Below are 14,882 nucleotides of genomic sequence, written 5' to 3'. Positions count from 1 at the left end.
GAGCTGAAAAAGGCATCTATTGAGAGTTCAGTTCCAAAAGAGTGTTATTAAAGCACAAGTAACATTAGATTTAGTGTTCTATCAGAACATCAGGAAAGAAACAATTAAAACTTTTTTATTCTATTCAGTTGATGGACCATATGTTGTTACATATCCCACATATCATCAGGATAAATGCATCCTTATAAAACTAGATTCAATAACTCAAATAGAGTAGAAAAGAGTTTAAGATTTCAAGGCTACATAAGTCACTACTTAAAATATGACAGAAAATCATTTCAAAGCAGTATCTAAAAAATGGATGTAAGCAATGGCTTTAGAGCAATTCACATGAACATTACATAAGGAATAACCAAACATAATCACACTTGTGGCAAAAGAAAAAAACATCACCAAGCAACAGCATGACACATCCTGTAAGACAAGTTTCTGCCAAAGTTCTATCTTTAAAGCTAACTGCTTTCCCCCACTCACAGCTACTGAAATTTCATGTATCTGGCTGAGTTTGCTTTGAGTATGAACAAGACCTAAGGCAGAGCTCCATACACTCTTTGATCAACTAAATGTAACGAGCCAGTTTCCAGATGTATTTAGAGTCTACTACTTGCACTGCAGTGAAAAACTATTAATCCTACCAAAGTAAATTTGACTACTGGCACTGCAGTTAACGTACCTGTTAAAGATATTACTTGATGGTTGAAATGTTTTTATTGGAAAGATGTAACATTTATTCATATCTTTCAGTGAATCTTCCCTAGAGAGAAAACCAACTGATTCATAGAAATATTCTATGTGGAAGGGACGACTGAGTACATGTGAACTCAACACAGGAATACCTAAGTTCAGGTTACAAATGACATTAGCAAAATACAACCTAAGGTGACTCTCAAATAAAGCACAAATATTTAATTCGGTCATCTGAAGAACTGCAACCAAAAAAGATGTGTTTTATTATTATGATGATGATACTTATATAATGTTCTGCCCTTTTTATTATTTGAAAAGGCCTGAATAGCAAGCAGCCTATAATCTACCGGACACACTAATCTACAGAAGTATCTTTCCAACATTCTTCTTTTCAAGTGTACAAAGGTGCAATTTAAAAGTTACAAGGATCTTGACAGACTTTTCCATGCAAAACTCAGAAGCTTATTTTTCATACAAAAGCTAAACTTTCAGACAAGGTGTTAAGAGCTGAAAAACTACCAATATAAATAAGCTTGCAGTGAAGTCATACAAATTTCCAGAGAAGTGAAAAGAGAAAAACACAACCACGACCTTGAATACTATGCAAATACAAAGAAATAAAAGCAAGAGAACACCACTAAAATCCCAGAAATCTAACCTTCTCCCAAAGGCTGACAGAAGGGGTAAATATGTACAGCGAGGATGTGATCTCTCAAGATAAAGCAGTCACAAACGTTAAAGAGAACAGAATAGATGAAGAAATGAATAGAGAACTGAGTATGCGAATAAAACCTCATGTTAATGGCAAGACCAGAGCACCCACTGACTCCTTCAGTCCACAAATACAATCTGCAAACGAAGAATCTGCTGATCAACTACTATTGTGAATTCTCCCTAAAAGTTGACAGAAAGCAGCCAGGTATCCTACAGGTACCACGGTGGTTTATCAAGTTTCCCATCAAGTGTCAAAGGAAAAAGTGTCCCTACCAAACCCTTGGTAGCATTCTCTGCAGGAGGGAACTGAAAGCTTGCAATTGCCATTAAGCTTTGCAGGAAACGGTGCTTATCTCTCTTAATTTGTAAGGACTTCTTTTCAAGCCTGAATCTCCCTTGAATATCAAGCAGCACAAAGCTAAACGCCGGCAAATGGCAGCAAATTGAATCTGCTTCTTTTCATTAGCCAAGTGGAGAAAGATCCAGCAAAAAAACAACAACAAAAAACAAACAAACAAAAAACCCACACAGGAACAAGCTAATTTGCAAATATAAATAGCTTAAATGTCTAGGTACTCCTTGAGTTACACGTAAAGTCATCTATTACAAACTGTGTTACTTTCCCTTTAAAAGTTTCCATTTAATTGGTAATTTCACATTAAAAAAAAAAACAAAAACCACATACACCTATAAATGCCAATCAAATAAAGCAAATGAGACTGTCAAAGGTGCTCTCAAAGCCATCAACAAGTATCAAGCGTCTTCATTCAATAAACTACAAATATACATATCTATTATGACACCAGAAGTCATTGCAAGAGAAAAAGTTGGTTCAAAACTACAAATAATTCCTTTCAAGAGAGGAAAAAAAGCTTCAAACAGCACTCATGTGACCAAGATTTTTGTAGCTCCTCTTTAAAGAAATGTAAGAATACCAAACACGTAGCCCAGTAGTGACAAAACTAGTAAAAGACAAGTTTGGTATGACCTAAAGTTGCTCTGTTTTGTACAGAATATAAAAGTAACTGAACAAACATTGACTTGAAGATTTAAGTGAAAATCAAAGGCAAGTAGTTTCAAATTTGTGCACATCACAAAAAGAGTGAGAACGCATCAATCCCCAAATGAGAAGAACTATCAAAGATGCGTATATTTTTCTACCTTCATTTATACAAAGCAATACATACACCAAAGCATGAACAGATGATTAACACCTAAACCACAAACTACTGGATTTTTATTTTTATTTTTTTGTCTACTAAAACAGATCTAGGAGCCATCATCACCTCTAGTGTTAGTTATAAGTTTTATTTCTCAGCTTCCTTATACACAAACCCAAGAATTATTTTCCTAGCAGTGACTGAGGATACCACTGATTAACAAAAGCCAAGCAGGCAATCATTATTTCAGGAAGTCAGATCACACTGGAAGGCCGTAAACTGACCCCACAGCAAGAGAAGATCAAGAAATGTTTAGCTCCAGCAGTATTACTTTAGATCAGAATTACCCTGTGCTTGAGTCTGTACTGAGTAACATAAAAATAACATCCAGTACAGTTATGCAGCCGTGTGGACAACTACAGAAATGCTGGATGTAACTTGTAATTTTTGATAGTACTTAATGACACGAGAAAAGACTGAAAAGAATAAAAGAAATTCAAGGCAGTTGATAAAACTATACCCACTTCAAATGCAGCAAAGTAAGCTATGCTCACTTGTTAAGGTTTCCCCATTAAAGTTTGTTTTCAAATCAAATTCACCCTTCTAATTATAGAACCACTTCCTTCACAGTTAAAATCTGAACTACTTTGTCCGCCCCTCATTTTATTTGTATGCACTCACACGGGAACCTCCCAGGGACACCCTGAAAAATCTCAAAACAATTTCAAATTCTGCATGTGACACAACAAGCCAAAGCTCAGGAAGCTCTTGCAGATGTTCAGACCGAGGGGGTTCTATTAGATACTATCTTTCAATTTAAAACTACAAATAGTCACAGATGCCTTGGCTCCTGCTTGCCAGATCTGGGAACAGTAGACTTATTTTTTCCCAACACGTAAGTGGCTTCAGTGCACAGTGAACTTAACAAATGTGAAGAAATGTCAAATCAGCAATTTTAGAAAGAAACACAGATACATAAACTGGACACTTCACCTTCCATCTGTCTCTTTTCATTTCCAGCCATAAAAATCTTGATTTTATTTCCCCATGTTATCAACCTCAAATAATCATCTAAAACAATATTTTATTCCAATTTGCCTTGGAAGGTTCAGGATGTAATGGTGTTATTATTGCGTTATTACAACACAACAGATCCCAAAAAATACACATGGCTTTGCAGTCGTCACATTCTGAGTTGATCTTACATCACTAAATCATGATTATGCATAAATTGAAGAAAATAACATGACAGCCCAGTCATCTTTTGCAACCATTCTTTAATCTACTGTCTAAAAGCTAAGTTCAGCTGCAATACTCCAGGCCTCCAGCATACTGACCCTGTTTTCAACCCTCTTTTAACTTTTTAACAGAATTTAGAATAAAAGACATGCACATCAATGCTTCTTAAGGTCCTTGCCAGTCTCTTACCCTAAAAAGAGTCAAGAGGTTTTTGCTCCCATCTACAGTAAACGGCTCAACAGGCTAAAAAGAGTTTAGACCTTGCTTCACTTTTGCTGCAGCTCTTACTGAGGAATGTGGATGTGCACACACTTCAGACAGCAACGTAACTATATGCAATCCAACATAACCCTGTATTATATTTATTCTGAAGGACAAATAGGTGTTTCATTCAGATAGTTCAAAAGTATGGCATTATTGTTAAGCAACTCTCTCTACAACTGCTGTTCAACTTCTGACATAAAAAAAAAGAACACTGTAGGGAAACCAGAACATTCAAAAGTGCCAAAAAACACAGAGAACCAAAGCTATGTTATCAGTGTGGGATGGAACAAGGTGGAGAGGCTTGATTTGAACTACAGCCAGAAGATCTGGCTTCAGAAGTTCTAGATGGAAAAGTAGAAAGCAATACAGTCGGACAAAAAGTAGAGCCAGAGAGAAAAAACACTAATAGAGGCACGCATGAAGAATGTATGACACGCTAACCAAGAGACACAGTTTTTAAGTAAGAAATTATCTTTTATAACAGACGTTCCAAGAAAGAGGTGACCTAAACTTTATGTGTTCACTGATACTTTCTGAAGAAAAAATGGCAATATGCTTCACCACTTCACCGGCAAGGCTGTGGGCCTATGAACCTCTGTTTGTACAGGTATGGATGCACTGGGACAACTGCACCACTGTAGGCCTAACTGTAAGCAAGCTACTGCAGAGCACTCAGCTTCCTCTGGTATCACACCACAAAAGGTCACTGGTTCTTTCTACCAGTACGCTACATCAACTACATCTTGTGTCTGTACAATTAACTCAGTAGAAGTGTTCTTTATTAAAAATATGCTTGAACGAAATGTAGAAGTCTGTATTTTGAGTCAGCACACAACTGCTAATCACCAGGCCAAATTTACACCAGGAAAGTGCATAGAGACAAAACATTAATATATTATCTCACTTTCAACAGCGTTATTTAAACTATGCATTGTTTTAAAATATTGAAGAAAAGAAACAGAATCCTTTATGTACTCTAAACATTGGCTGCCCACGTGGAGAGTTCATAAACTAAAAGCAAAGCGAGGAAGAAGGCTTGGCAATTTTTCTACACAAAATAAACTCCAGGAGAAGTCAAGGACAAACGATTTAGACACTCTTCATTGATAACTGTGATAAAATCATTTTGCAGGGAAACTCCTTCCCTGGTCTCATCCTGTCCTGTTCCTTACTCATTCCTAGCTTTGTATGGAGTAGGGGATTGGTGTTAATGTCAAGTATCGCTCTATCTTCACTCCCTTGTTATCATTACTTCAACAGATAGTAAGTGCAGCTAAAACATTTTAAAGATGAAACTTTCAGTCCTGACAGAAGATTGAAAGATTTGTTTGAGCGGGATTCAATCAAATATAGCTGTCTGTTCTTCCAGCTGTGGCTTATTCCATACTTCTAAGACCAATCACATCTCTCGACTGCCTTCAGAGATCTTTACACAGACATACTAAGTTTATACAGTCACCAAACAGAAGCAAAATACAAAAGCTTGTAGATAAACCCAAGCAGCAAACAACCAATGGGTTCACTGAGCAGCCTTATTCGAGCTATTTTCAAACACATACTGTAATAAACAATGTGTAAAACAAGTGTCAGGAAGCACTAAGAAAACTCTCGTTGAAATGGAGTACCGTGTAAATGAAACAAGACCAGCAGAGCGGTGAGGTAAGCAGCCCAGAAGTTCATAAAATGAAGTAATTACACGCAAAGAAAAAGCCTAGGCTGGGTTTCTGAGAACTGCAAGCGCTGTGGTTGGGATATACCTACAACAACTCACGCTTCAATCAACACCCGCTGGGCAGGAAAAGCAACCTGTTGGCTCTCGTTAGTTAGCAAAGCCGACAGAGGTTGCAAAGAGCACGGAATTAATCGCAGAATTAATTTCTGCCTGCGGCCCTGCGTGAAGATACGCTGCTTTCTGTGAAATAATTAAAGAAATAAAAATAAAAAGGAGAAGAAGTATGCTGGTCTAATTCGTCCATCCTTAAGGACACAGCCCCGGGGCAGCCCCCTCCTCTTCAACCCCCGCCCTCCCGGCGTCGTTCCTCCTGCCACACGTGGCCCAGCCCCGCCGCCCTCCCCGGGAGACACCTCCGCTCCACTCCGCTCTGCTCCCCGCCACCTCTCGGTCACAGCCCCGTTTCCGCCGCCGCGAGGGGGGCGCCGGGGGCCCCGCACCCCGCCCGCCCCACTGCCGCCCGCGGGGGGGAGGGGCGAGGAGCGGCGGGGGGGCGGGGCGGCGCTCACCTGGCAGAAGCGGCGGCAGTAATACTGGCTGTGGAGCAGGGCCGGCAGGCCGGCAGGCGGACCCGGCGCCGCCAGGGCCTCTAGCTCCTCGCTGAGCCGCTCCGACTCCTGGTCGCTTTCGTCTTCCGCCATGCTGCTCCGGCCGCCCTGCGCGTACCGAGCGCCCCCCTGCCCCCGCCCCGCCGCGCCGGAAGGGGCCGCCCCCGCCCCGCCGCCTCACGTCCGGCCACGCCCCCCCCCGTCGCGCGCCTATTGGGCCGGCCGGCGTGCCACCCGACGGCCAGCGCGGAGACGGCTCGCCTCTGACCCCTGACTTCTGGCTCCTCCCTTCCGCCCGGCCCCGCCGGAGCGTCTTGTGATTGGGACAAAAGTCTCCTCGTTACTTTACGCAGCCCTTCTCATTGGCTGCTCTTCCCGCTCATCACACCCCCCTCCGCAGCTACTGGCCGAAGTGCCCGTCCACTAAACGCGGAGATTGCCTTCGCGAGCTCCGATTGGTCTCGGTACGCCTCAATCACGGCATTTACGCCCGCCCCCAACTCACGATTGGGCCAGCGCGCCGTCCGTCTCCGCGCGGCCGCCTCGGGAGCAGCCAATCGGCACCGGCTTTCCTCCCGTCCACCGCTGTCGGGCGGCGGTCGCTAGGCCGGTTGCTAGGTCCCGCCTACCGCAGCCGCCAGGGTGGGTAGCTGTGTCTGGCTGCGGCGCGGCGGCGAGCGTCCGGCGCAGGCCGCGCGGAGCGGGGGGAGACCGCGCGGCCCCAGCGGATAACGGCGCTCGGCGGGGAGGCGGCGCCTCCAGGTCTGCACTCCGGGCCGGGCGGGGCGGCACGACCACACCTGTCTGCGTCTGGTCGGGCATAGAGGGGACCGAGCGGCCTCCGGGAGGCGGGCGGTCCCCGGCCGACAGGGCGTGAGAGCGCTGGGGTAGGCGGAAGGCAGGGCCCGGCTCGCTGTCACCGCGCGGTGCCTTCCCGAGGCGAGGGGCGGAGGGCTCACGCGGGCTCGCGTCGTGTATTCGGGCTGCAGGCACTCCGCGTCGGCACGGGGACGCTGCCCCGGGAAACAGACGCGCCCGTCTCTGACTTTGCGGGCTGCTTCGCTTGGCAAAGAGACGGCTACGTCTATCGGACCGCTGCAGACCTTCCTCCTCCTCACCTTACGTGCGCTTCGGAGTCGCCCGCAGACTCTGCGCACGTGCGGTGGTTCCGCCTCAGCGTGAGATGTTAGCGGAGCTCGCTTATCAGCCCTCCCGCAACCTTCGGAGCCGTGCTTCGTCCCCGCGCTCGGCGAGCCGGCCTTGCTTCTGAGCAATCCCTGCCAGACCTTTGAGACTGGGAGAAAAACGTCCCATGTTTTCGGCGCTTGTCCAGCTCGCGGAATTACTGCCTCTAATCCTGATAGAAGCTGTGTATGATTCGTTTTGACATTTCCAAGTCCTGAGCAACAAGTCGACACTGGGATAAGACTTGTTGAAAGTTTGGTTTGGGGAGGCTTTCGGTTGCTTGTGAAACTCGTGGGGATAGAGAACCCATTAGGTAACAAGCAGAAAAAAGTTCCATTGATCCCAACAGGAAATACCTCGCTCTGTAGGGTTGTGCAGGATCATTCAAGCCTGTAGTTTTGGAAAGTAGCAGATGATAGTTCAGAAAACGGACTGGGAAAGTATGTAAGGGCAAGATTTTCATCTCCCATGTTCAAAAAGGATGTCGGCTCCTCATGTGACAGTGTGTTTTTTGAAGACTAAAATTGTCAAGACTGAATTCTGTTTGATGGCTCTATTTCCAGAGCAAGTTAAAGGCATTCTGGGCAGCACAAGCTCTGTTCAGTCCTTAAAGTTGGACTGGCTTGCCTTGCAGCTATATGGGAAATCCGTGGCTTTTAAAGGCAGATTTTTTAAATGTTACAACAGCAAGCTGCATGTAACTAAGTAAATACAGTGACACATCTACAGTTACACAGATCTCTCTTTCTGTGTAGTAGTCAGCAGAGGTAATGCAATATTCCTGCAAAGCATTCATCCCCTTAAGTAAATATCCAGGCAACCTGTTAGATTTCCTCAAAATATTTGTGAATTGTCATTTTACTCAAAAACAAGCGAACAAAAAAAAACCACCCCAAAACCCTCAACCTGAACATAGGGAAGTTTTTCAGTCTTTTACATTGAAAATGTAACAACAATAAGAGAAATAGAGCCTGATTGATTTTAGTATGCTTGTCTAGATTATTGCTTGCTTTGGTAATGTAATTTTAAAGTGATGCTGAAGACAATCCTGCTGTCTTCTCTGAATAATCAGTTACCTTTCTGAGAGTAGTTGTCTCCATGGGAAAAAAAAAAAAACAGGCTTTTATTCTTCATTGAAACACGTATATGCAGGTTTCTGTTCACATCAGACTGCTTTTGTTGCACTTTCATTGCAATCACAAAAAATAATCTGACTAAGTTAAGGCCCAGCTGAGGTTTGAGGCAGGGATAAAAGTGAAAGGTATTCCAAGTGAGTTATGAGTGCCAGCAAAGCTCAGATCACTTTATTTTTTATAAATATATAATTATATATAATATAAAAATAATTTATATATAAATTGACAGTGATGGCCTTCTTGCCTGAGGTTTTTTCTAACACAGGTAATGCCGACTTTCAGGAAATAAAAATACTGACTCACCATAGCTAATGAATTGTCAAGTATGTTTAAAATACTAAGAAGGCAAAGTTTATCTTCAAGATTAAACTGCATTTGTGGGGAAAAAAAAAAAACAAAAAAAAAAAAAACAACTTTGTGTGACTTTCAGTGATGAATGGATTGAAGGGTTCAATTGAGCTTTGCAGCTTAGAAACTAAAAAGTAGTTTACTGTGACCCGTGCGGAACTTCCTTCTTCAAAGGAAAACTTCAAGATGCAGAACCGTTCAGTAATAGTTTTGTGCATGTATTCGACATGTGATTGGCCTTTAGATGGCAGTTAGCAACATGCTGGATGGTCAACACTCAAGACTGCTTGATTGAAATCATTCCCGTGTCTTAATGGCATTTTTCTTCAGCTTTCAGGTAAAGCTCACCGAAGGCCACAATGGAACGGTTTGGAGTGAAGTCCACTCCGTCACGTAACCGCTCGAAGACTGCTTTGTATGTAACTCCTCAGGATCGGGTAACTGAGTTTGGCAGCGAGCTGCACGAAGACGGCGGAAAACTCTTCTGCACTTCCTGCAACGTGGTTCTGAATCACGTCCGCAAATCAGCAATCAATGACCACCTCAAGTCCAAAACACATACAAAGCGGAAGGCGGAGTTTGAAGAGCAGAACGTCAGGAAGAAGCAGAGGACTCTGACTGCCTCCCTGCAGTGCAATAGCACTGCTCAGACAGAGAAAACCAACGTCATCCAGGACTTTGTGAAAATGTGCCTGGAAGCTAATATTCCTCTTGAGAAGGCCGATCATCCTTCTGTGCGAGCCTTCCTGTCTCGCTATGTCAAGAACGGAAGTTCGATACCTAAGTCAGAGCAGCTAAGGAAAGCATACCTGCCCGACGGGTACGACAATGAGAACCAACTCATCAATACTGAAGATCGCTGAGAAGAAGACTGTTTTAATCATCGTTGTGAAGTTTTACATATTGATGGTGTGGTTTATTTTTATATTCATGCATATATACAGTGTTACATATTGGTTTTGCAAGCTATTTTGTATTGTAGAAATGACAATCTATTTGTGAACTAAGTGGTATGCCGGAGACTGTCGCTAACCCTGCTGTAGACTCGAGAGCTGCTTTGATGTAGGACTCGCACTGAGTGCAGGGAACATGCCTGGCGTACGTCCCGTCTGTGTTCAGTCCAGCTGTAACTGACGCTAAGAAAAAGGCACTTGGGTGGAGAACGTCCCTTACCTTAACTGTGCATCTGAGTACAGGAGGAAGAAGATGCAGTAGGAATTGTTCATCGTGTCACTGGATTGCTTTGTCCAGAATCTTCTCCGTGAGTGACCAAGAAGTCTGCACGTTAAAAATGGAAGAGGCTGTAAAATGGTTAGTTAACATAAGTGATCTGTTGGGGAGGATGATTGCAATTTCCTAGTCAAGTTGGCTTGTGTTTTAAAAGAAGAGACATTTTTCTTCTAGAATAATTCTATTTGATGCAACTGTGGATGCACTCATTACTCATTAAATAGGTGGCCTTTTGTACCACCATATGAACTCCACTATTCTTATAAAGCCAAAAGTTCTGAAGATTTGCCATGTCTGGTTTTTTAAATCTCCACATCCTTGTCTTGGTTTACTGTGTTCCCTCCAGTTTCAGTGCCAAACTTTGAAAGCTAAGTGAACGAACTAATAACTACGTGTGGTTTACAGCACAGCTGCTAGCAAACAAATCTTACACTGGACCAAGATCATAGTAGTAGGGGGAATGAATGCCTGTTTCTTACAGCAAGATAAAAGATGCTGAATTTAAACTGGGGGTGGAGGAGGAACAAAATAGTGGAGTTGATCACGCTTCTCACAGTGTGCAGGGGAAGAGGCTTCTCCGTCTCTCCCTGCAGGTCCTTTACTTCTCGCCTCAGCCTTTTAGTGAAAGGAGGTAAAATGATTAAAATAGTTTTCAAAATAGTTGCTGCAAAGGCTATTCAATATTTGTAACAGCTAGGAAGGTCTGTATACTTCGAAGCTGTAATGGAATTACACACCTGAGGTGTATTTCTTATTCTGTGCCACGATGCCACTTGTTGAACTGACAAAAATTTAAACGTGAGTTAAAGAAGCTCAGTAATGTTGCTCTCTCCTAAATCCAGTAAACTGTTACTAAGCTAATCCAAATTACTATGCCAAATAGTCAATTTGATGCAAGTGCTTGCTCTGCAATGTTTTTAATGGAATGGTGGAGCATAGTAAAAAGAGCTTGATTTTCTTTAGATCTCTGAATTTAAGGAGGTGTCAAGCATTTTCTAAGTTGCATAGAAATGCTCTGCTCAGTGGATATAGTGATGCAAGCATGCTTTAACTCCCTCACGTGGAGCCAGTTTTCCATTCATCTTCCTTTCCCTGTAAAGTTTGACAATAGCACGTTATTTCTTTCATTCAGGATACTTACAGCAATACTACGTATTTGCTAAAAGACACTAAGTAACCAACTTAGTTTGTTTCTGTGGCTAATTTCTAGAGAAGAGTCTCTTTTGCTGGATTAAAAGAGATTTACATACTTGGTAACAACTGCTTTTTTGTACAATTCCTGCAGAAATGCAATTAGTGTTACAACAGTGTCTTCCAGCCTTCTGCTAGGGGAAGTGCTTGAGTAAATGGACAAAAACGAAAAGCAGAAGGCATGTGCCAGTACGTGGACACTCAGTACAGTGCTGCACCATTGGTCCCTGTTGAAGCTCGTGGGATTTCATGCAGTTGTAGCAGTCCTGTCAATGATATTAACTGCTGGTGTAGGACTTCAGACAAATAACATAATAATGGTTTGGTTTTGTTTTCCTCTAATCCTGTATATCAAAATTTGCCTTCCCAAATATCATTTGCTATTGCAAGAGCTTGGGTTTTGCTTAAGCTCATAAACTGCCTTGGGCTAGAACTGTTTTATAAATCTTCTAAAGCCAAGCGAAAGGTACACTGCCAAGAGCCTTTTCTGTCCTGACCATAGTAGAATGTGGGTTTTGTTTGTTTGTCATGATTTTTCAGAGTGCTTGTTTTTTTGTTTTACAGCTGCTGTCTCGTTGCAGTGAAATGAAAAAACAAACATATGGTAATATTAAATATACTCTTCCACAGCAAAACAAAGAGAAAACCTTAAAAATGAAAGTTAGTGATAGCTACAGCTTTTGTTTAGCAGCAGTCACTCATTCATTAAGGCAAAGCAATGTTATGTCACCCAGTTTATCAAAAGGTTACTTTCTACTTAAGAAGCAGTCTGTAAATTTAGACTCTTTGCACAGAATTAATACGATTCTGTGACTTTTGTATCTAAAGTATCTAATATCAATTTATTTTTAATGCAGAATTACTGCGGAAGGTATGAGCCTAGTGAGGATCCCTTTCAGTGTAAACTGTAACAGACTTATAACAAAAAGTTGACCATCAGGATTTTTGAATGGAACTGGCTGAATTCCAACGCACAGCAATCTGTAAGAGGATTCTTATAACTTAAAAAAAAAGTTTTTTGAAACTTTATGAAATCAACATTGCAACTGATACTTACAGCAAGTTAAAACAATGGAAAAATAAAGCACTTCCAGGTACCTAGAAAGAATAAGTTTGTATTCATGGACATAACCCAAATCACAAACAAGACATTTACAATTGTTTTCTTTTGAAATGAAATTGGTTCCACTAAGTCTTGGAGTCAAGTCCTGCAAGCAGTCAAGTTTGTACCATAATTTTGCTGTTGTGGCTATAGCTGGACAAAAATAACCTTGTTTTTAATTACTATTGATTTTAAGGAAGATTTACAGCAGAGATTTCCTGGTATTTCTAAAAACTAAGTAATAACAAATTCCTGGAACAGGGGCTGTGGTTGTGTTGTTTAACAGTCTCCATGGGGTTTTTTGTTTGTTTTGTTTGTTTTTTCTGCAGGAACACTGCATTTTTTAGTAATATATTTGAAATTACATGTAATTTCAAAAAGAATGTACATGTACATGTGTGTACATTAGCTTAGCCAATTCACAGCTAAAATGATTCTGAAATGCATTTTTTAGAACACTTTCAAAGAGTAAAATACTGGACAAAAGGAATATTCTCTGTTCTGTGAATTACATATATAAACCATATTAGTTTCAGCTTGCATGTTCTTGAAAAACGTGAGTTCTAATATTTTTGAGCTTTTTCAAGCCTTTAATTTGGCAGGTCCTTACAGGGAATGAAACAGGATATAATGAAAAGGAAAGTGGTTTTTCAACTGAGAGAGAAACTTGGTTCTGCAAAGTATGGGATATTCTCATGATAGAAGGACTATTTTTAGTTAGAGCCCTTTTTAATCAATTCTGTTGAACTGAACGGTGATGTGCTCCCCACTGAGTTTTGCAGCACCATAAGGGTTTTGGGGAGGAGAAAAAAAAAAAAAGCTGGAAGTTTGGTAAGGGTTATCTCCATTGGTATTTACATGTGAAGAGAGGCAAGACTCACCACTGTTGTGTTCACACTGTACTCACTGCGAACTTCTTGTGTAATTTGAGTGCTTGTTGTCTTTGTACAATTTTAAGATTGTATCTAACTTTCAAAATAAATTTTTTTAAAACAAAGATTCTCGTTGTAAATAACGCTGTTAGTCTTCAGTTGTTTTATCAGTAGAATTTTTTGCTTCTGGTAAATGGTCACAGAACTATTTTCAGTGAGACGACTAAATGACGATCAGATGCTGGAGTGAGGCTGAGTCTACCTGGCTTCAGTTTCCTGCAGTGCCACAGGATTTCCTGTTAGAACAGTAAGACCACAGGAAGTTTTTATATTAAAATACTGTTGGAAGAGAAATACTTTACTTTGTCAAGTTTTCACTTGGTAATGGAAAAAAATGATCCTTTTTTTAAAAAATAAAGGAACTCCTTTTTCATAGAATTTATGCATTATCTCTTATTTCAGCAAGAAAATAAAGAAGTGGCAGTTGAAGTATAACATTAACGCAAAGCAATGAAAATGGATGGTGACAGAAAAAAATGTGAGGTGGAGCAGTGACATAGGCAACCCTTCAAGTAATATCACCGTATCTTGAAGTTATTTGACTGTTGGAAGAACTATACAATCCCAATGAAGTACGTTTCAAGACTATACTGAATTTCTGTTGCCAGTCAAGTATTGTGACTTCCCATTGCGTCAGAAAGTCCTTGATCGTGCCTTCAGTTGCAAGTGAATGCTGACCAAAATAATTCTTGTGCATTTTGATGCTGCAGAAAGCAATCTGTAGATGTAGGGTCATGTAGTTGCCTAATGCTTCAGATCTTTTCAGGAAGGGCTTCCGTAACCTGAAAGAATCCTTTTCTTCCAATCTGCAAAAAGGTCAAAAATAGATCCTTGTCTCCTTTACGGATTGCATGAAATTCAAGCAATAACATTCACCTGTCAAGATAATCCAGTGTACATTTGAATATTTTCAAGTTCCTTTTCCCAAGTCCTTGTCTCTTGGCATCTCATGATGGATCAATGATAAACTGCTGTTGCAGCCTCTTGATTTGTGAATTTATTAATCAAGAATTTCTTACTCTTAGTCATGTTCAGGCATCACCTCTCTAAGTCAGGTTGCTTTTTTTTACCCTCGTATCAAACGGGAAAGCACAAAAGAAAGAAACATACCGCTTGGTAAAGTTTTCTTCCTGGGACATTCCTCTGTGGAAGAAGGTTATGTATATATGCAATAGGAAAGCATCAGTAGGAATCTGTATGGAAGCTGTTGCAGAATCAGGTGGGGTGTGTATTTAAAGTTTAATAATGCAGCTACTCTAAATTCTTATGATGACATCTTAACTTTCTAAGTTAGTCACATGGTGTAAGCCGCATCCAAGCTGCGGTAGGATTAAGAGTACAGCAACTGCTTTCAGGCCACATTTATACTGTTAATTAGGTCTGGCATTTGGGAATGACTTAGGCTGGACAGCAG

The 14,882-nt window shown here is 41.4% G+C and overlaps 2 protein-coding genes across 3 annotated transcripts in view; one reads left to right on the top strand and one right to left on the bottom strand.

Moving 5' to 3' along the window:
• ZNF654 (zinc finger protein 654) overlaps window positions 1–6,324 on the bottom strand; it is a 39,300-nt gene extending 32,976 nt beyond the window's left edge. Inside the window, exon 1 of the mRNA XM_042809944.1 lies at window positions 6,306–6,324. The gene's annotated coding sequence lies outside the window, so the exon portion shown is untranslated. The remainder of the gene's footprint in view (window positions 1–6,305) is intronic.
• Window positions 6,325–7,038: 714 nt separating this feature from the next.
• Window positions 7,039–13,533, top strand: CGGBP1 (CGG triplet repeat binding protein 1). Of its 2 annotated transcripts, none has more exons than XM_042810829.1 (2): window positions 7,039–7,106; window positions 9,344–13,533. In XM_042810829.1, the coding sequence occupies exon 2, from the start codon at window positions 9,373–9,375 to the stop codon at window positions 9,874–9,876; it is 504 nt and encodes a 167-aa protein (XP_042666763.1). In that variant the 5' UTR covers window positions 7,039–7,106; window positions 9,344–9,372; the 3' UTR covers window positions 9,877–13,533. The 2 variants fall into 2 exon arrangements, with proteins under 2 accessions (XP_042666763.1, XP_042666764.1); XM_042810830.1 differs by lacking the exon at window positions 7,039–7,106 and adding an exon at window positions 7,311–7,715.
• The last annotated feature ends 1,349 nt before the right edge of the window (window positions 13,534–14,882 follow it).

This window comes from Centrocercus urophasianus, unplaced genomic scaffold (genome assembly GCF_019232065.1).
Source record: "Centrocercus urophasianus isolate 14NV4802_14NV808 unplaced genomic scaffold, USGS_Curo_1.0 seq_12, whole genome shotgun sequence".
In the NCBI taxonomy this organism is placed as follows: domain Eukaryota; kingdom Metazoa; phylum Chordata; class Aves; order Galliformes; family Phasianidae; genus Centrocercus; species Centrocercus urophasianus.
The sequence above is the reverse complement of the archived record's forward strand: the minus strand, read 5'-3'. Positions and strand labels throughout refer to the sequence as shown.